Source organism: Salvelinus namaycush, chromosome 30 (assembly GCF_016432855.1).
Source record: "Salvelinus namaycush isolate Seneca chromosome 30, SaNama_1.0, whole genome shotgun sequence".
Lineage (NCBI taxonomy): Eukaryota > Metazoa > Chordata > Actinopteri > Salmoniformes > Salmonidae > Salvelinus > Salvelinus namaycush.
The window spans coordinates 15,889,407-15,911,007 of record NC_052336.1 but is presented as its reverse complement, the minus strand read 5'-3'; the positions used below and the strand labels follow the sequence as shown (position 1 = coordinate 15,911,007).

At 43.9% G+C, this 21,601-nt stretch overlaps 1 protein-coding gene and 1 non-coding gene across 3 annotated transcripts in view; one reads left to right on the top strand and one right to left on the bottom strand.

Annotated features, from left to right (window-relative positions):
* Nucleotides 1–3,044: 3,044 nt before the first annotated feature.
* trnav-cac lies at nt 3,045–3,117 on the bottom strand. The gene has a single exon. It is a non-coding gene; the product is annotated as a tRNA-Val (tRNA).
* A 49-nt stretch (nt 3,118–3,166) lies between these two features.
* LOC120025184 (dysbindin domain-containing protein 1-like) overlaps nt 3,167–21,601 on the top strand; it is a 56,358-nt gene continuing 37,923 nt past the window's right edge. The window contains exons 1-3 of one of the 2 annotated variants that reach the window (XM_038969637.1): nt 3,167–3,259; nt 8,759–9,054; nt 14,501–14,656. In XM_038969637.1, coding sequence (XP_038825565.1) covers nt 9,024–9,054; nt 14,501–14,656 — 187 coding nt within the window. In that variant the 5' untranslated portion in view covers nt 3,167–3,259; nt 8,759–9,023. The remainder of the gene's footprint in view (nt 3,260–8,758; nt 9,055–14,500; nt 14,657–21,601) is intronic. The other variant, XM_038969638.1, reaches the window with a different exon arrangement.

Genomic DNA, 21,601 nt, shown 5'->3' with positions numbered 1-21,601 from the left:
GGTCAGTTGATGCGCCGTGTGTTTTGGCGTGACCGTTTTCCCAGGAAAATAAATAGACATTTATTTGAATCCTCTGCTCTCTGCGCCTGACTCCAACCCACCTTTCCTTAAGGACTCTGACAGTCACTTAATATTTTTTTCTTAAAGTCTACAAACGCTCTACAGTCGTGGCCAAAAGTTTTGAGAATGACACAAATATTAATTTCCACAAAGTTTGCTGCTTCAGTGTCTTTAGATATTTTTGTCAGATGTTACTATGGAATACTGAAGTATAATTACAAGCATTTCATAAGTGTCAAAGGCTTTTATTGACAACTACATGAAGTTGATGCAAAGAGTCAATATTTGCAGTGTTGACCCTTCTTTTTCAAGACCTCTGCAATCTGCCCTGGCATGCTGTCAATTAACTTCTGGGCCACATCCTGACGGATGGCAGCCCATTCTTGCATAATTAATGCTTGGAGTTTGTCAGAATTTGTGGGGTTTTGTTTGTCCACCCGCCTCTTGAGGATTGACCACAAATTCTCAATGGGATTAAGGTCTGGGGAGTTTCCTGGCCATGGACCCACAATATCGATGTTTTGTTCCCCGAGCCACTTAGTTATCACTTTTGCCTTATGGCAAGGTGCTCCATCATGCTGGAAAAGGCATTGTTCTTCACCAAACTGTTCCTGGATGGTTGGGAGAAGTTGCTCTCGGAGGATGTGTTGGTACCATTCTTTATTCATGGCTGTGTTCTTAGGCAAAATTCCCTTAAGCCCACTCCCTTGGCTGAGAAGTAACCCCACACATGAATGGTCTCAGGATGCTTTACTGTTGGCATGACACAGGACTGATGGTGGCACTCACCTTGTCTTCTCCGGACAAGCTTTTTTCCGGATGACCCGAACAATCGGAAAGGGGATTCATCAGAGAAAATGATAGTACCCCGGTCATCAGCAGTCCAATCCCTGTACCTTTTGCAGAATATCAGTCTGTCCCTGATGTTTTTCCTGGAGAGAAGTGGCTTCTTTGCTGCCCTTCTTGACACCTAACCATCCTCCAAAAGTCTTCGCCTCACTGTGCGTGCAGATGTACTCACACCTGCCTGCTGCCATTCCTGAGCAAGCTCTGTACTGGTGGTGCCCTGATCCCGCGACTGAATCAACTTTAGGAGACGTCCTGGCGCTTGCTGGACTTTCTTGGGCGCCCTGAAGCCTTCTTCATAACAATTGAACCGCTCTCCTTGAAGTTCTTGATGATCCAATAAATGGTTGATTTAGGTGCAATCTTACTGGCAGCAATATCCTTGCCTGTGAAGCCCTTTTTGTGCAAAGCAATGATGACGGCACGTGTTTCCTTGCAGGTAACCATGATTGACAGAGGAAGAACAATGATTCCAAGCACCACCCTCCTTTTGAAGCTTCCAGTCTGTTATTCGAACTCAATCAGCATGACAGAGTGATCTCCAGCCTTGTCCTCGTCAACAATCACACCTGTGTTAAGTGTCTGTTGACATGTTGGAAAAGATTAAAGCCTACCTCACTAGCTCACTCTCCATCCCTGCTTTGGACAATTAATAGCATGACTCTCGTACTTTGCCCTTTTCCTTTATGGTTGATATTAATGATGAAAGGAGATATTATCTGTCTCTCTCCTATTGTGTACCACTGTTAAATACTGTGGAAAAATAAAAAACTGGGAAAATAAGTACTTAGAACTACAAATTATTGTAGATAAATATTAAAGAAAATGGTAAACACAACACTGGACTGAACCCCCTAATTGTCAAACTAATAATAATGTACAACAATATAGAAGATACATCACTAGAGGTTATGCAATATGGGTGTATATCCACTGCACGCTTCTTAGGTGTGTAATTGACATGACCAAGGAGCTATTGCAAATTTGAAACTATGAAAAATGTACGTTACACTGCGTGATTTTACAGTACACAAACAAGAGTGTGCAATATAGAAGGGTAGTCAGCGGACATTAGGTCACATGACCAAGGAGCTATTGAAATTCTAAATGTTGAAAAATTCATGTAAAACCATGTGAGATAAAAATGGACAAACTAAAGGGTGTGCAATGTGTAGGGCCACTGAGTGGATATTCTGAACCGTGTTTGAAGTTACTAGGTCACATGACCAAGGAGCTATTGAAACTTTACATTTTGAAAAATTCATGTAAAACCATATGAGATCAAAATGGACAAACTAAAGGGTGTGCAATGTGTAGGCCCACTGAGTGGACATTCTGAAACTTGTTTGAAGTCACCAGGTCACCTGACCAAGGAGCTATTGAAATTCTACATTTTGAAAAATTATTTTAAAATCTTGTGAGATGAAAATGGACAAACTAAAGGGTGTGCAATGTGTAGGCCCACTGAGTGGATATTCTGAACCTTGTTTGAAGTCACTAGGTCACATGACCAAGGAGCTATTGAAATTATAAATTCTGAAAAATTCATGTAAAACCATGTGAGATTAAAAAAAACAAAAAAAACAATGGACAAACTAAAGGGTGTGCAATGTGCGTCTATGCCATCGGGTTAGCTACAACCAGTTTTGAAAGTGTTAGGAGTAATGGTTAAAGAGCTATTGAAATTTGAACATTTTGATTTGTCACTATGTTGACGGTCCCTAACTGCTGTTGGTGGACGTAAGGAGAACTACAGGCGAATATCCGTCGAATATCCAATCTGAAACTGTTTTTACCTCGGTACATTGTACCTATGTTTTTCCTCTGAAGTTTCGTGCCTTTCTTTGTTTGCTGAAATACATACTTTTTCAATAAACGTTAATCAAATACAACCGCTGACTGGTCTCGGCTCCACTCCGTGGTGAAGTTAATCCTAAACTTCCTTTACCATTGAGTGGAGTTTAGTCCGTTTACGTTAGCTAGCTACAATGCAGACATTGCATGTATTCATGAAGCTAGATTAACATTACAGTAAATTACTAGTAACATTAGTTGGCTAGATGATCATTTAAATGTAACTTTGGCCGAATAAATTAAACCATTGAATTGTGTACCGATATGCATTAGAGCTAAAAACATGTTTCCGCCCGGTTTTGAACCGGGGACCTTTCGCGTGTGAGGTGAACGTGATAACCACTACACTACGGAAACAGTTATTTTAGGAGTAGCTAGTTTTATTTTCATGGTTCCTCCTGTCTTCTCTCACATTAAATGTGTTTTGAGAAAGAGGCATGGAGGGAGGATGTGAGGAATCAAGGGACATCATTTGAGATTCACCCATGGATTGACTGAGGTATATCATAAATCTGTACATAATGACGAGGTGCTAATTTCTCCGCCCTGACAATGCGAGTCGTCTCGGCAGGTGTTAAGTGTAGAACTGCTTAAATCCATAGCCCATTGAAACGCATTGGGTTTATTTTAGACAGATTTTTGTCGAGAGATAGCTAACCCTCTCGCTTCGCCTCTTTCTCTTAAGGTATTATATGGACGATGGTAAATTCAGTTTTCAATGTAAATTCTAACTAAAATAATTCTAACAGATTAGGTTTTCATTGGCATGATGATGGGAGCTAAAATATTAAACTTTTTTAATCAACATGACAAATAAATACTTGAACTTTAGCTATATCGTCAACATCGACTTCGCAATGTGTGTTGAGAAATAATTAATTAAAGTTAGAATGAATATTTGTAACATTTTGGCCTTACTCAGGCCTCCTTTAAGGCTCTATAATGTTTCATATGTAGGTGCTACAAAGCAACAATTGGTGTCATATGAAGTTTTACCTCAGTAATTATGAGCACTATTTTGATTAATAAAATATATAATCTTACATTAATTGATGAATATTGAAAATATATCATCCTGAATATAGAAAATACAAAATTAGTGTCAATATATTGTTAAACATAATATACTCTACGGGCGTATCAAAGTTCCAGAGTGGGATGTAAGCAGAGAAAATGTGATAATGGCTTCAGAATGGTCGCCCTCTGCTGGTGATTTGCAGGACGTGCAATGAACAAAAATATAAACGCAACATGCAACAATTTCAAAGATTTTGCTGAGTTACAGTTCATATGAGGAAATCACTCATAGGCCCACCCACTTGGCAGCCAGGCCCACCCACTGGTGAGCCAGGCACAGCCAATCAGAATGAGTTTTTCCCCACAAAAGGGCTTTATTACAGACAGAAATAAATAAAATGTTATATTTTCAATATTTATGTATTTATTTAACTATATTTCTAAATTAATTTACGATTTTTTTTATTGAAGTCAAAATACTACTAATATTACAGAGCAAGCTGTAAAGCTTCATATGACTCACATTTTTGTTTTGTAGGACCTTGTAAGACATTATGGTCTTAAAGGAGGCCTGGGTAAGGCCAAAATGACTGCGTTTACACAGGCATCCATATATATATTTTCTCTAATTGGTCTTTTAACCAATCATAACAGCTCTGAAAAATATCTGATGGGAAAAGATCTGATGTGATCTGTCAAAACACCAATTAGTGGAAAAAAATTCAGAATTGGGCTTCCTGTGTAAATGCAGCTAATGTCACAAATGTTCAATCAAAAACTTAAATAATTTCTTTCTCAATTATGCTTTAAAATACAAATGTCAAATATATGTCAAAAATCCTTCCTCAAAAGGACCCTTCTATGGATTACATTTTGTGAAAATCCCCAAAAGCATGGTCTTTTTTTGTTCTAGTTAATCACCAATTAGCTTGCAGCCCATAATAGGTAACATTAAAAAGCAAAACCCTCTGACAATAGCTTCATCTGTTATAAACATCTTCATTTGAAGCAAACTCATTTTATTTGAATACTTCCTATAGAAGCATTAAAGCTACTCCTTGCATTTACCTACCTCACTTTCTTCGTCTTCTTTGGTATCACGGCATTCCCACATTTAGTTTGTGCATGTGTTGTGTGTGGTGTCGCGTTACATTTTTGAACCAAAAATAAAAAGGAAAAAATTGTACCACCAACTAATCCTCCACCTATAAACCACTATTACATATCACCACTATTACCCAATCACCGACGAATTCTCACAAAACACCCAGACCTGCGTTAAAGAAAAATCTTTGTCCAGTTCGAGGTGAGTAATTGCTGTTCTGATATCTAGAAGCTCTTTTCGGTCATAAGAAACAGTGGCAGAAATATTATGTACAAAATAAGTTACAAACAATGCGAAAAAACACAATATAGCACAGTTGGTTAGGAGCCCGTAAAAACGTTAGCAATCTCCTCTGGCACCCTTCTATTATCCCTGGCAACTTCAGCCTATGTGAGAATGCTGTTCATTCCATTCAACACCATAGTGCCCTCCAAGCTCATCACTAAGCTCACTGAACACCTCCCTCTGCGACTGGATCCTGGACTTTCTGACGTGCGCCCCCAGATAGTGAGGGTAGGCAACAACACATCTACCACACTGACCTTCAACACGGGGCCCCTCAGGGGTGCGTGCTTAGTCCCCTCCTGTACTCCCTGTTCACCCACAACTGCATGGCCGCACACGACTCCTACACCATTATTAAGTTTGCTGACGACACAATGGTGGTAGGCCTGATCACAGACGACGACAAGACAGCCTATAGAGAGGAGGTCAGTGACCTGGCGGTGTGGTGCCAGGACACCAACCTCTCCCTCAACATCAGCAAGACAAAGAAGCTGATCGTGGACTACAGGAAATGGAGGGCCGAGTACACTCTAATCCACATCGACGGGGCTATAGTGGAGCGGTTTGAGAGCTTTAAGTTCCTCTGTGTCCACATCCCTAAGGAATTAACATGGTCCACACACACCAACACAGTCGTGAAGAAGGCACTCTCAAGAGGCTGAAAATATTTAGCATGGACCCTCAGATCCTCAAAAGGTTCTACAACTGCACAATTGAGAGCATCTTTGTCTGGTTGCATCACCGCTTGGTGTGGCAATTGCTTGGCATCCGACCGCAGGGCACTACAAAGGGTAGTGCGTACAGCCCAGTACATCACTGAGGCTGAAGTCCCTGCCATCCAGGACCTCTATACCAGGCGGCCCAGTACATCACTGAGGCTGAAGTCCCTGCCATCCAGGACCTCTATACCAGGCGGCCCAGTACATCACTGAGGCTGAAGTCCCTGCCATCCAGGACCTCTATACCAGGCGATGTCAGAGGAAGGCCCTAAAAATTGTCGAAGACTCCAGCCACCCAAGTCATAGACTGTTCTCTTTGCTACAGCATGGCAATCGGTACCGATGCAAAATCTGTAACCAACAGGATCCTGAAAAGCTTCTACCCCCAAACCATAAGACTCATAAATAGTTACGCAAATGGCTATCCAGACTATCTGCATTGACACTTTTGCACTAACGGTTTTGACTCACATACTCTGCTCCTTCCGCTTCTTATCTATCCTGTTACCTAGTAACTTTACCCTTATCTATATGTAGATATCTACCTCAATTACCTCGTACCCCTAGACATCGGCTTGGTACTGATGTGCTGTGTATATAGCCAAGTTATCGTTACTCATTGTGTATTTATTCCTGGTGTTATTATTTTTCTATAATTTTTCAATTTTACTGTTGGGAAGTAAGCATTTCACTGTTAGTCTACACCTGTTGTTTACGACACATGTGACAAATACGATTTGATTTGATTTGACACACTCACACACAGACCAAATTCGTGTGTCCATCCATCCATGTTTTGTCTCCTGCAAAAACAGTACTAGTCAAAAGTTTGGACACACCTACTCATTCAAGGGTTGTTCTTTATTTTGACTATTTTCTACATTGTAGAATAATAGTGAAGACATCAAAACTATAAAATAACATATATGGAATCATGCAGTAACCCAAAAAGTGTATCACGCTGCGCCTTGGTCCTCCTCTCTTCCACCATACGACGAACGTGACACCACCCTTTGCCTTGATGACAGCTTTGCACACTCTTGGCATTCTGTCAACCAGCTTCACCTGGAATGCTTTTCCAACAGTCTTAAAGGAGTTTCCACATATACTGAGCACTTGTTGGCTGCTTTTCCTTCACTCTGCAGTCCAACTCATCCCAAACCATCTCAGTTGGGTTGAGGTCGGGTGATTGTGGAGGCCAGGTCATCTGATGCAGCACTCCATCACTCTCCTTGGTCAAATAGCCCTTACACAGCCTAGAGCTGTGTTGGGTCATTGTCCTGTTGAAAAACAAATGATAGTCCCACTAAGCGCAAACCAGATGGATTGAGTAATGAGTAGGTGTGTCCAAACTTTTGAAAGGTACTGTATGTTAGAGAGTGATGTACAGATGTAGGATCTTAATGTGAGCCAGTTAGCTACAGCAGGAAAATAATCCTGCAGCAAAAGGAAATGTGAATTATTATGTGGATTATAATAAATGTACCTTTTTGTAGGGATTGATACAGTTTTTGTAAGGGAAAATCAAGTCTGAAATTTCTAAGTGGAAATTACAAACTTCAGAAGCCTTTTCAAACCTCAAATACACAAAAGATTTATAATTCCTACATTGCAGCGAAGTTCTCCTGCAACAGGGTGATTAAATGAAGATCTTACATCTCTATCCACATTTCCAAAGGTGAATGGGTATAGTGTCATCTCTCTCTCTGCCCCGTCCCTCTACTAGAGTAAATCATTTTCAGGAAACTATTCGGCAGTACTGTTGTCCTGTGCTTATCATACTATTTTTATGCTGCTGTGGGACAAGGCTTAAAACTGGAGTGTTAAGATGTTTACCTAATAAGGTGTATGCACATTCGCATACACCAGTAGAGAACGACTGCCCCCGCTCATTGAAGCCGCAGATGTTCAAGGCCAACTGCGGTACTGCAGGCATTGTTAGCAGAAAAATGGGAATCTTCGTGTAAAAAAAATAAAAAATGGATGACAATCATGGTACCAATAGTTGCCTTTAACACACAAGATGTACAGTATGTCCTTGAACCGATTATTTTAAAATCACACAGAGAAGAAAGTATAAGGATAATTTAGTTGCTAATGGCAGCCTGCAGCCTTTCTCTTCAAAAAAAAAAAATTAACCAGGCAAGTCAGTTCAGAACAAATTCTTATTTTTAATGACGGCCTACACCGGCCAAACCCGGACAATGCTGGGCCAATTGTGCCACAGCCTATGGGACTCCCAATCACGGCCAGTTGTGATACAACCTGGATTCAAACCAGGGTGTCTGTAGTGATACCTTAGACCGCTGCACCACTCGAGAGCCCATTTAAAAGGGACAGCACTGAGCTAGCTGGAGTAGCTCAAACTGCGCGTGTTATGTCTCCATGATACGCCATCTTAACCGACTTCATTTGGCTATTGAGTCTTCACATAGGAATGCATGGTGTCATGTGATCAGTGACTTCGTCCATTCATATATACAGTCATTGGCACACACAGACACACATGCTCACACACATAGTGACTCTGTGATACTTCTCACCCATGTGGTGTATCCAACTCTCCCCTTCCCTTTATCCAAAGCCCCACCAACACCCCTCCTAGAGCCCCCCCCCCCCTCTCTCTCTCAATCTGGGCAGTCTGCCAATGTGCCCATCCTGCTCTCTCTCACTTTCTCTCTATCCCCCTCTTTTTCTCCCTCTCTCTCTAGATCTCTCTGTATTCTGCATTCGCTGAGCTTTTTCACAATGTTATTATAGAACAAAGTGGTTCTGAGTTTTGCTGTGTTCTCTCTCTCTCTCTCTCTCTCTCTCTCTCTCTCTCTCTCTCTCTCTCTCTCTCTCTCTCTCTCTCTCTCTGTGTGTGAGGCAGGCAGCGCAGCAGAGCGGTGAACTCAGTGTGTTCTCACGTCTGTATTGGGCAGGCTGGTGAGTGTGTGAGAGAGCACTGAGCAGGGATGAGCACCAGGCAGTGAGGAAGAGAACGACAGAGTAAAAAAGGAGTGAAGCTGGAGTCGGATGCTGTGGAGAACGAGAGCTGACATACCTCTCTCTCTCCCTCCATCTCACTCTCTCAGTCTGTCTCCCCCACTCCCATGCTGTTGTGATAGACAGCACGGCACTCTCGGCTCGGCTGCATGGAGGCACAGGGAGGGGCAGGGAGCCCAGGTAGGTGCAGCTTTATGTTATTCACTGTTAGCATAGAATCCATCAGCCTAGACCAGACTGTCCATCACCATGTCTTTCCAGACTGACTCTATGTTATGTCTATTCCATGGTAGTCTATCATACCAGCCTCTTTCACTCTATTGTCACATTTAAATTCTCTGTTAGCCCAGACTTGGTTTCTGAGAATAGGTGCTCTGTTTTACCCCAGACATATACTCTAGCAGCCTAGATGGTTATGTTCGTTAAATCATGTACTCTGCTAGCTTTGACTGTATATTAGTATATTAGTGTAGTTAATTCTCTTATCAGTGGGTTCTGTTAATCTATTAGCCCACCTGCAGTGCACATCAGTGGACTGCAGATGATACTGTAGAGTAGAGGAAACCGTAGCCAACATTAAGGATGGAAATAACATAGTGGTGGATGTTTCTACAGGTCTGAATTGGAGAATATATAAAGTGTTAATGAATCCATACTATTCTTAGTATATTTAGACTAAATGCATATGAAATATGTGTTGAATGCTTCCATGTAATGACATGGTTGGGGAAGAAAGGAAGATGAACACATGTTGATGTTGCTGTTTTCAGAGATGGAGGATGTTGTTGTGTGTAGAGCTATTTCAGTGACCTGTGTTGACACAATGTACTTAATAAGATGTGATAAACGAGATATGATTTGTATGGTATCAATTAGACACAATACCTTAATGACATTGATATAACGGATCATAGCAACATCATTTACTGTAGGATGGATTGTTATCTGTGATAAAGGGAAAAAGGATGGATGTTAGAAGAGAGAAATAACAGTGTGGTGGGAGAAGGGTGTGGAGAGACTTACTTCCTGTTGCCATTACTGTTGAAAGAAGATTGATTTGATTTGAACCGATATGTTGAGTTTGATTAAACTATTGTGGTGAATGCAATCACTGTGTGTGCGTGTGAACCTGATTCAGAGGAAGTCATGCGTGATTGCTAGGAGCAGTGTGAGCCGAAACCTGAAAGAGCAGCCTTTCAAACAGCACACTCCAGTCCTTTCACTGTTGGCTGGTGGTGTGTTCACCATGTTCCATTAAACACACTGTGTACGGATGGTGCTCAGAGTGCTCAGTCAGTAGGCATTTACAGTAGGGCACACTGGGTCAAGATTAGCATGAGGTAGTGTCAGCTCATTCATCACGTTGACTGACCTATTAGAGACTGTCCTAGTGAATAAGACCCCATCCAGTTACTAATTTGATATGGCCTGGTTATACCAGAGATCTCTGCAGTAGGCTAGGTTAAGTTTATTGCTTTCATATGATCAGTAGGATTGTACAATAAGCCATTCCAGAGCATTGAGAAACAGATTAACAGTCCTCTCTTTTGAAAAGTGTCTCAGGTTGGGGGCACGTTAGGTGGCTAGGCTAGCTACCTGACTCGTTGACACATTTACCCTAGACTATGTAGGACTGACACTCATTCATCTAGGATTTATGTCTGACCCGCTAAGGACAAAGACACATACAGCCTCAGTCCCCAGAACCACATATGTATAGTAGCTGGTTTAGTCAATGAGTCTCCTCATATGTCACTATCACTGCACTACCTAGCAGATCCATCTCATTCTAGAGCATTCTTTACAGTACACATATTTACAGTATCAACATTGACATGTGCCATGTATAGTAATACTTGGTGGCCTACAAAATAATGGAAGCAAGGCATTACATACTGTGATGTGCCTTTCATACTGTGATGTGCCTTTGTGTAATGGGAATATTTAAGATGTTTATGCTGGCTGACACATAAGATTTCCAGTGTTCTAATTCAGACACTCATTTGTGTATGGGTTGATGGTCACTAGACCTGACACGAAATGTTATGGATTATTCTCATATCTGTTGATAGTGATTGACGCCAGACTGGAGGTACAAGGACAGAGGACACTGACTGTTATTGTATTCTGTGACACTATGTAATTCTGTAGCAGCTGATTTTGTGACTTCCTACAAGCCTCTCAGTGGGTGTTTATGGAACATTGGTGCTGTGAGATTAGAATATGTTATCTGCTTCTGTTCTGGAGGAGTTGTATTAAACCAGATTGATTTTGATTGACGTCATCTGCGACTGCTTCTATTTTTTATTCACCTTGAAAAATCCCTAGTACAGTTTGATTGAATACTATGTGTGTGTCTATGCATGTAAAACATGATTGGCAATTGATTTAAGGTGTAAACCACAGGAGGTTGGTGGCACCTTAATTGGTTAACATGGTTTCCATGTGTTTGATGCCATTGAATTCGCTACGTTCCATCCATTATTGTGAGCCATCCTCCCCTCAGCAGCCTCCAGTGGTGTAAACATTAATTGTGTGACTATGAGGCAGAGTGACATACAGAGGGGGGTAACAGACATGGGAAATGAAGTAGCAAACGGTAAATAGTATCACCACCTCATTATAGAGAAGGGAAAGTGGAGCTGTATTCTCTCAGCTTGTTTGGACCCTCGCTGCAAAAATAAATCGATAGCCTTGTATCCAGGGTGAAATGGGAATCCATCATGTTTAGTCTGTAACTTGCTTTGCCAACCCTTTGAAATGCCACACCCTTCTCTGTGTGACACACACACACACAATCTGTGCCAAAGATGCTCTTCTCCATTCCTAAGGACATGGATGTTTCCAGAGTGATTGTGCAGTCTGAGGGACAGCATGATGATGATGTCCAACAGAGGGCTTGGGGAGGGCAGCCCAGCAGGGAGTTAGGATGTTAACCTCTAGAACGCTCCTGCTGCTACTTTCTCACCTATCTCTCTCCTCTTTTCACCCACACCTTCATCCCGCTCTCCCTCTTCTTTCTCACCTATCTCCATCCCCCTCTCCTCCCTGTCTGCTGTGTTCTGCGCTAACGCTTGTTGCTGCAGAGTCAGTGAGGTGGCAATGTGCCGCATGACTCAGAGGAATCTGGAGATCAAATCAAATACATTTTTATTTGTCACATGTGCCGAATATAACAGGTGTAGACCTTACAGTGCAATGCTTACTTACAAGCCCTTAACCAACAATGCAGTTTTAAGAAAAATAGGTGTTATTAAGTAAAAAAATTGATAAGTAAAAAAAAAAGACTAAAATAACAAATAACAAATAATTAAAGAGCAGCAGTAAAATAACAGTACAGGGGGTACTGGTACAGAGTCAATATGCAGGGGCACATGTTAGTCCAGGTAATTGAGGTAATATGTACATGTAGGTAGAGTTAAAGTGACTATGCATAGATAATAAACAGAGAGTAGCAGCAGCGTAAAAGGGGAGGGGGGGACAATGCAAATAGCCATTTGATTAGCTGTTCAGGAGTCTTATGGCTTGGGAGTAGAAGCTGTTAAGAAGCCTTTTGGATGGACTAGAGTTAGTACAGGACACCACCTGAGGTGTGTGTGTGTGTGTGTGTGTGTGTGTGTGTGTGTGTGTGTGTGTGTGTGTGTGTGTGTGTGTGTGTGTGTGTGTGTGTGTGTGTGTGTGTGTGTGTGTGTGTGTGTGTGTGTGTGCGTGTACACTTACATGTGTGAAAATGTGCATGTGTGTGTGAATGTGTGACAGTTTGATCAAGTGTGTATGGATTTCTACTAGAGTGGGGAGTATGGTCTGTAGATGACTGTGCATATGAGTGTACTGAATGTTCAGGTGTATATAGGCATGTGTGAGAGAGACTTGAGGTATCTGTATGTGTCTGTATGTTGGTTTGTGAGTCTTCAAAGATACACCTCAGCTCACTGGATAATATTCCGTGACTCAGAGCCTGGTGGAATGTAGTCTTCCTCCAAGGAATGTGTTGTCACAGAACATGAGATGAGACAGCCGTTTTCAATTTAAACCTAATTGAATGTCCAGCTCAGCCTAGTACACAAGCACATCCACATAAGTCTATTTCCATCACTGTCTGTACATGACTCACACACATTGGAGGAGATCTAAATTACCTTTACACATAACTTCATACATTCAAACACACACACACACACACACACACACACACACACACACACACACACACACACACACACACACACACACACACACACACACACACACACACACACACACACACACACACACACACACACACACACACACAGAACATAGATACTGTGCATACTACATTTATTTCTAGATAAGACAGGGAGTGTATGTGTATAAACCTGTCTATGGTAAAACCCACAGCATGCAGTGTTAAGGAAAAGGAACACAGCTATTCAGGGGTTAATGTGGATACAGTTCGTGATGTAATAACCTGGGGATTAATGTTACTGTAGATTATCATCAGTACTCATGGTTAACCTTCTGTTCAACCCCTCCTATTACACTAAATATTACACTAGATGTGAGGGAATTATTCAATAGAAAGTGGATCATCTAACTGTGTGAGTCTGGTAGAAGAGTGATATGAACTTTGATAAAAATACAATTTTGGTGCCATTTCATCCCTTAGCCTCTTTGAAAAGCTACACAGAATGACAGCCCTGTGGTAATTGTAGTCCAAAGAAATAAAAACCTGAACTCTGAAATGAGAGAGGAAATAAAGGGATAGAGAACCACAGTAAAAAGGTTTAGTGAAGTGGATAAAATGAGAGTTTCAGAGTTTTAACTCCTTAAATAAAACATGTGAGTGAGTATAGGGAGGCTCTGAGGCGGTGGTTCATTGAAACGGAGGTAGTGAAACTGAAACAGTAGAGCTACTGTCACTAGACAGCCTTTTACATAACAACACACATTCTCTTTTCCCTGTGAGCAAAGCACAGCACAGGACAGTGAAACAGGCTCTGTAGAAAGACAGGAGCACCAAGATATCTGAAAATAGAACAAGTAAGACAAAAGCTTTCTCATCTGACAATTGAAATGCTATAAAAACAGAATTTTCCACTTTGAAATGTACACTGTGGGGTTCCATTGCAGAAAATGTAATAATTGTTGATTTTCAACACATTTTGAGATTCTAGATTGGTGGCTATACGCATTCTGTTGCAACCCAAATGCCAATTCTGGTATTTTATGCAGTGTTTATTTAGACTGTGTGTGTGTGTGTGCGTGTGTATTCATGTATGTGTGCACGTATGTGTGCAAGTGTGTGTGTCTGTGTTATACAGCATTGTGCACAGCAGGGTGGGTCCATAAACAAATGTCACACAAGACGTCCTCAGGAGAAGATGGATAAGCATGGTCACCCAAAATAGCCTGTTTGTCACGCACTGCTTCCTGAGGCTAGATGCACAGTGGCTAAATATGATTACCAGCACACAGCATAAATGCATCACAAAACACACCTGCCAAACATGAATTAAAGGAGATCATGGATGCAGGAAGGGCTAGACTGTGACAACAAACACTCACTCTTACCTGTCTCATTTGCTCTCTCGTGTGTATTAACATGTCTGTGCGTGTGTGTATGTGTGTGTGTGTTTGCCACCAGAGCCCAATAAAGACATCCAGAAGTTGCTGAAGCCCTCCAGCTCAGGGGACCTTTCCAAGGAGTTGTACCATCACCCAGTGGGGGAAGAGGAGGGAGGGCTTCCAGGACACACCGCTGGCCTGCTGCACGTCACCGAGAGGAGACGTGAGTACCGGGGTAAGGGGAGCGATGGAGGAGTGGTGGATGGATGGATGGATGGAGGGTGGATTGGATGGATAGAAAAAAGGAATGGGGGAGGATGGGGAGGATAGTAATTAAGTTGGATGGCATTTTGGATGGAATTTTAACAATTTAATATGGCTAGTAAGCCAAAATGAAAAAAACTGTACGGTTCTACAAAGAACATTTAGATTGAGAAAGTTCTGTATAGAACCAACCAAAGGTTGTAACCATATCGGAACCTTTTTTAAAAGGTTCTATAAAGAACCATGCTCATAAGGTTCTAAATGGAACCTGCATGGTGCTATAAAGAACCCTTTCCTAAGGTTTCACATAGAACCATTAAAAAAGATTCTATATACAGTAGCAACAAAAAAGGACCTTTCTCAATCTCAAAGGTTCTTTGTAGAACCGTAGCGTGGTTTTTATTCTGGTTTACTAGCCGTATTATATTGTTAAAATTCCATTGCAGTTATTATTGTGTTTTATTAACAAGTTAAATCAGGTGTGTCAGCTCTGGAATGGCTGTGTGTCCCTGAGGAAATTATTGTTCACTACTGATTTAGTCAATCATTCTGAATTAACCCAAGGCCATATGTGAATCTTTCACAAGACAACATCACTGGCCTTAGTCATATATAATATTTAATAGCGTAACACAACAGTTTAGAACAACTGGAATTACACTCTCACTCACGGTTGCACAAAAAGAGCTGTGAATAAACCACGCCCCAAAATATTTGAATGAGCCGCCGCCCGTACATTTTAATTATGTCACGACTTCCGCCGAAGTCGGTCCCTCTCCTTGTTCGGGTGGTGTTCGGCGGTCGACGTCACCGACCTTCTAGCCATCATTGATCCATTTTTCATTTTCTATTGGTTTTGTCTTGTCTTCCTACACACCTGGTTCCAATCCCATTCATTACATGTTGTGTATTTAACCCTCTGTTTCCCCTCATGTCCTTGTCAGAGATTGTTTGTTGTATGTAGGTGTGTTATTTGTTCTGGTGTGCGATGGGTTTTGCACACTATTTATGTTATTTTTGTATACTTTGGTTTTCTGAGTTTTTTTGAATGTTTATTAAACAGCTCTCTTTTTACCAAGTTCATTCTCCTGCGCCTGACTTCCCTGCCACCAGCTCGTACCGCATTACAAATTATCACTAAAATAAAATTGAGCTGCAAAGAACCATTGAAGGGCTCAAAGGGTTCTTTGGGTCAGGATGGTTCCATATAGAACCATCCCCCTTCCCAAAGAACCCTTGAGAAACCTTTGTTTTTCTTGTGTGTAAGAGGTGGGTCATTTTTTTAGTTTGGCGTTGTGGCACCGGTGTACACTGTGGTCAGTTCATCACTTCCTCTGGGGTTAAATTGAGATATATTGCACCCATCTTCACAGTTCCACTAACCCGACTTCCACCTTCTCCTGTACCCATCCACACTTCCAATCCCCCAGCTAAAAGGCATCATTGTGTGTCTGTCCCCCCACAGAGGGAGCCCTGTGTCACTGTGTCTATCTACACCAGGCCCAGGGCTGAGCCAGAGGCCACAGACACGCACACACAGACACACAGACAGACACAGGCCCCACAAGGAAGTCTTTATCTACCCAACAACTAAACACCCATTCAGGGAGACAGCCACTACAGCCCAGTATCTGTGTCCTTCTGCCCTAATGAGACACCTGGGGCACAGTTACCCTACAGACAGATAGGGAAACCCTTTAGTTACATCCTAAAACTAGTACATTTATTTTCTACAACAGTTTATGTATTGTGGGGAGCGAATAATAATTGGATAAAGTTGTTAATAGCCCTTTTGCTGAGTTTGGCTGGACCCAATGACTTTATGTTACCTCTAGATAAGGTCAAGTCCAGTTTACTGGCTCTGAGCCAGCCAAGCATCACTCTGTGCACTATAACCAATCCTACTGAGATACAGTGGAAGCCCCTGTTAAAACCTGAGTGTATGAGAGTGTTTGGGAATCATTATAGCCTCATTATAGGCTGTTTGTTGAGACTGGCTGATCTATACTGTGCTCATCGTTTTGCTAAAGGGGGAGACCCTTGCAACTGTCTTTCTAGCTTACCCCATCACCCCCCTCGATCCTCATTATGGGCTGCTCTGGCTAGGCTAATGATCAGTGAGCCATGGGGTGGCTGGGGGGCCTTGGGGGGGGGGGGGGGGGGGGGCGTCAGATACAGAGGCATTCTACTATTTGATGGAGCCCCCAGTCTCTCCGCCGCTCCCCTCAGCCAGACTACTGCTATTGTAAGCCCAGCCTACCAGGCAATTATCTCAGTCTTCACTAAGGCAGATTACCCCTCTCCTCCCTCATCTTTCTCTCCCCAGATTTGTTTTCCCAAACTCTTTCTTATCTCTCACTCTCTCTCAATTTTTCTTTCCAATGGAGTTTGTCCGTTCCTCTTTTCCATTACATGTATACTCTTCCCTCTCCCCTTATCTTACATTCTATTACATTTTCAATATACAGTACACCCTGGCAGAGAGGAGAGACAGACAGACAGAGAGATCCCTGAGTACAACCACAGAGAGAACAGAGAGTGAAGGGCAGTGAGAGAAGGCAGAGACAAGAGAAGAAGGGAAAAGAACAATAACAAGGAAATAACTGAGGCTGCATTTAAGAAGGGGCCAAAAGTCAAAGAAACAGCCAAAGTCATTTCTAAGTCCTCTTTATTTTTTCTAATTTTCAATTTGTAACCGTCAGCCAAAAACAGCAGGAGGGGTCAGGACAACAAGGACAAGTGGTTGGTTGGTTTGTGTGTGTGTGTGCTTCACAAGTGGGCTACTGCTTTATATCCTTTCAACAGCTGCCATACAAGTCTAATGTATGAATGACATCTTTCCTTCTCAATGTGAATGTACTATGGGTATAGTCCCGCCAATGGGCTCCCAGAGAGACACTTAACGGGTTGAGAGAGAGCAAAAACCGTTTCTCTCCATCTCTCTCACCAACCTTGCTGGGAGGGAAAATGTGTTACTGATCAATTATTCAAGGAGAAGTGGGGGTGGGAGAAGACAGGAGAGGAGGGGTAGTGGAGGGGTAGGAAAAAGAAATTAACAAAGGGGACTGGGATGACTGTAACTAGTTTAGAGAGAGACAAAAAAAGATGGAGATATAGCGGAGGTGGAATTTCTTTATAACCCCTTTCTGTCTTCATCTCCCCTCCATCCCTCTCTCTCCTAACTAATTTTCACTACTTCTCTTCCATCCATCCCTCCCCTCTCTCTTTCTCTCCCTTCCTCTCTCCTTCTCTTGCTGGGAGATTCAAAGAGACAGCCAGCCGTGGGCAAGCCTATTCCGGGCCTCTGGGGAGAATTCCTCTTCCATATTCACACTTTCCCTCCATCCCTCAATACATTCTTAAACCCAAATAATTTTGTCAGGGAGGGGTTGCACCTGACGCATGCCCTGAGGGTGTGTCGGCTTAGAGGACTGATGAAGTAGAATATAGTATGGGGGTATTAGAATAGGACAGCACCCTCCATATAATAGATTTTGTAGATTTATTAAAATATGCATGGGCACATTTCATTATCCAGCTTGCTCATGGTCTAGCCTAATGGCTAGAATATAGCCAAAACCATGCCACATACCAGGGCTTCATTCACAATCAGAGCTGCTCTGCTGCTGTGTGAGACTGCTGACAGCTGTGGACTCAGGCTCTTTCATTCCCCCCATCAAAACCAATATGGGGCAGGTGTTACTTCTTTCAGGTCCGTCACTATGGCTATCATGACCCTGTTAACAGGGTAACTAAGGTTATCATGACCCTTTAACCTTGTGTTATCAGCCCCAGAGTCTGAGCGAGGCTAATGTCATGCTGTTACGCCTGACAGGCTTCGGTAATGCCTTTTATTAGAGTCGTAACGTGGGTGACCGGACCAGCATATATATCTGGTGAGGTAGTTGAAGAGCCTGGCCTGCACAGATTTAATGGCTCTGCTTACAGTTATTTACAATCGCTAGGACCCATTTCTCAATACTTAGATCACTTTTTCAAAACTCTTCACACAGTGAGCACAACAGCAGTCTATGTGGGCTAAACTGTTGATCATTTTTCATTGCTTTGGCACAAAATGCATTCAATGACTACATCTTTCAAATTTCATGAATTATTTTCTCACTCAGACACAACCACCACCAAAACTCTATGTACCTACAGGCCAATTTGCACATGCTTACATACTCTTTTCAAAACTGTTAAACTTAAGTTCAAAACCTAACATAACACAAAATTGAATAAGACAGAAATTTGCTACATTTCTACAGTAATACCGTATTTAAATATATTCCAAATCTAAGAAAGAAAATACTATCAAAACAATTAGACCAACCACAGCTGATTCCCATTGTAGCTGAACACCTACCCAGGTGTTAGTCTTTCACTTTCATTACCATCTATACAAAAGGGGACATCTTAGGAATAATGCTGTACTGTAATGTAAACATGGACCCAGCCAGAGATAGAGAAGTGGCTGACAGAGGAAGAAGAGTGGCTGGGAGAGGGAGAGGAGTACGTGTTGTGGCGTACAGCAGGTCAGCCACCAGGGGGAGACTCGTCGAGGCCTGGTAACAGATGAAGTATACATCACGAGGTGGTGGCTCCATCTGCTGGACGTGCCAGGTCTCGACGGGCTCTCCGGACAGGACTAATTGGGGCTGATTGGGAGCTGGTGAGTAATCAAGGGCGGATTGCTCACCAGCTGTGCGAGGCCCATAAAGCTGCCAGAAGGGCAGCACACAGGGAGAGGACTAGGGGAAGTGAGGTGACTTCCATGTGGTTGGATACGGTTTCCCGAGCTAAGCCGAGGGAGTTGCGTTTGTGTGCCCGACAGGATACAGGAAGACCCGGAGCCCAGGAGACGGTATCCCGGAGAGGGTCTCATGGGGGAGACCTTTCCTTTTTGATTTATTATTTAATAAACACCCTTGAAACCGAGCTAATCATACTCTGTCCGTGTCTGATCTATGTAAACGTCTTGACCAAACCCCCTGGTCTGCCACAAGTGGTGGAGAATGCGAGCACTCTGATAACGTGGTCAGATCAGGGTTGACGTTTACACAGTATCAGCATGGACGAGTTGATAGCTCAGTTCGTCCAGGCCCAACAAGCACAACAGGCGGTTCAGGAACAAACGCTGGAGGAACAGCGACTACAAAATGTCCACCTCGTTGAGGAAGTCAGGAAACTGCAAGGAGGAGCGTCTCCTGGATCACATCCAAACCAGTTTTTAACCTCAAAACATACCTCTGTACATTTGAACGGACAGCACTACGGGAAGGATGGCAAAGGCCGCAGTGGGCAAGTCTGCTGGCCACGTTCCTCTCTGGGAATGCCCAAAAGGCGTATTGGGACCTGAACGACGAACAGGCGGATAACTACGACGGACTCAAACGGGAGATACTCAGCCGCTACGGGTACAGCCTGGCCCATCGGGCTCAACGGTTCCACGACTGGAGGTTCGTACCTGACGCCTCCCCCCGAGCCCAGATGAGCGACCTACTGCGCGTCACCAGGGCATGGCCCCTCACCGACGTATCCACCCTATCCATCCTCGACAAAGTGGTCCTGGATCGCTTCTTACGGGCGCTACCCCATGACATGAAGCGGGCAGCAAGTTTGTGCGCACCCCAGACCTTGGAGGGCCTCCTGGAAGCAGTGGAGACGCAGAAGAACACTCAGGCACTGCTGAGTGGGAGCCGGGACGAGTCGGCGACCCGTCGGGAGGGACGGAAGGACAGCCCCACCGCAGTGTACCCCGAACCGACAGTCGGCAGGGCCAAAGGACCGCAAACCCGTGGAGAGACGGCGGGGGTAGGGCCGACCCGACACCGATGACCCTAGGTAGAGGGAGACCAAAGGAGGTGTTTTGAGTGTGGCGCCCGGGGGCACATTGCCTGGAATTGCCCGGCTCGAGAGGAGTTGATGCCATCAGCTAGCCCCGGAGGCGAGGTGGGTCACGCTGTAAACTATGTCACTTCCTGTTGGGCACACCACGAGTCAACTGCACCCATGGGCCCGGTGAAGGTTGACGGACACGACACGGAAGCGCTATTAGACTCCGGAAGCATGGTTACGCTCGTAACCACGAGCCTGCTGAACCAGGAGACCGAACGGGGTAGGGAGATGTCCATTTCCTGTGTTCACGGTGACACAAAACGGTATCCCACCGTATGGACCAACATCGTGACGCCACAAGGGAGCTGTCAGATGATGGTGGGTGCAGTACCAGAGCTGCCGGTACCTCTCCTAGTGGGACAGGATTGTCCACTGTTCGCGGCCCTTTTGTAGGCACGAGTTGAGGAAGAAAGTACGACCCGGCCGAAGAAGAGAGCGGGGAAGACCCATCGCCTATGTGGCCCGGAAGCCGCCGGTTAACCAACCTGACTCTACGGGTCCGGAGTCGGAGGGGGAGCCGGAACCCGTACCCCCTGGGGAACCACTTGAAGAGGAGCCCAGCCTCCCCCTCCTAGATTTCGAGGGGCCAGTCGAGACCCCCGTTGGGGGCCAACTGAGGGGACAATTCGGGACGGCCCAGTGGGAGGATCCGAATTTGAAAGCTGGATGGACAGCTACTTCCGGGGGTGAGTGACTGGCGATACCCTCATTTCCAAATTAAGAATAACCTTTTGTATCAGGTGTCGCGCCAACAGGGGGAACTTCGAGAGGTATTGTTGCTGCCCCGACGGTACGTAGGAGCCGTTCTTCAGCTGGCCCACACCCACCTGTTGGGGGCGCACCTGGGAATGGAGAAGACCCGGGAATGGATCGCCGCCCGGTGCCACTGGCCCGGGATGAGGAGGGCCGTGGAAGACTACTGTCGCAGCTGCCCGGAGTGTCAACTCACTGCCCTGAAAGCACACTTCCGAAACCCTCTGGTCCCCCTGCCAATAATCGGGGTGCCCTCTGAACGCAT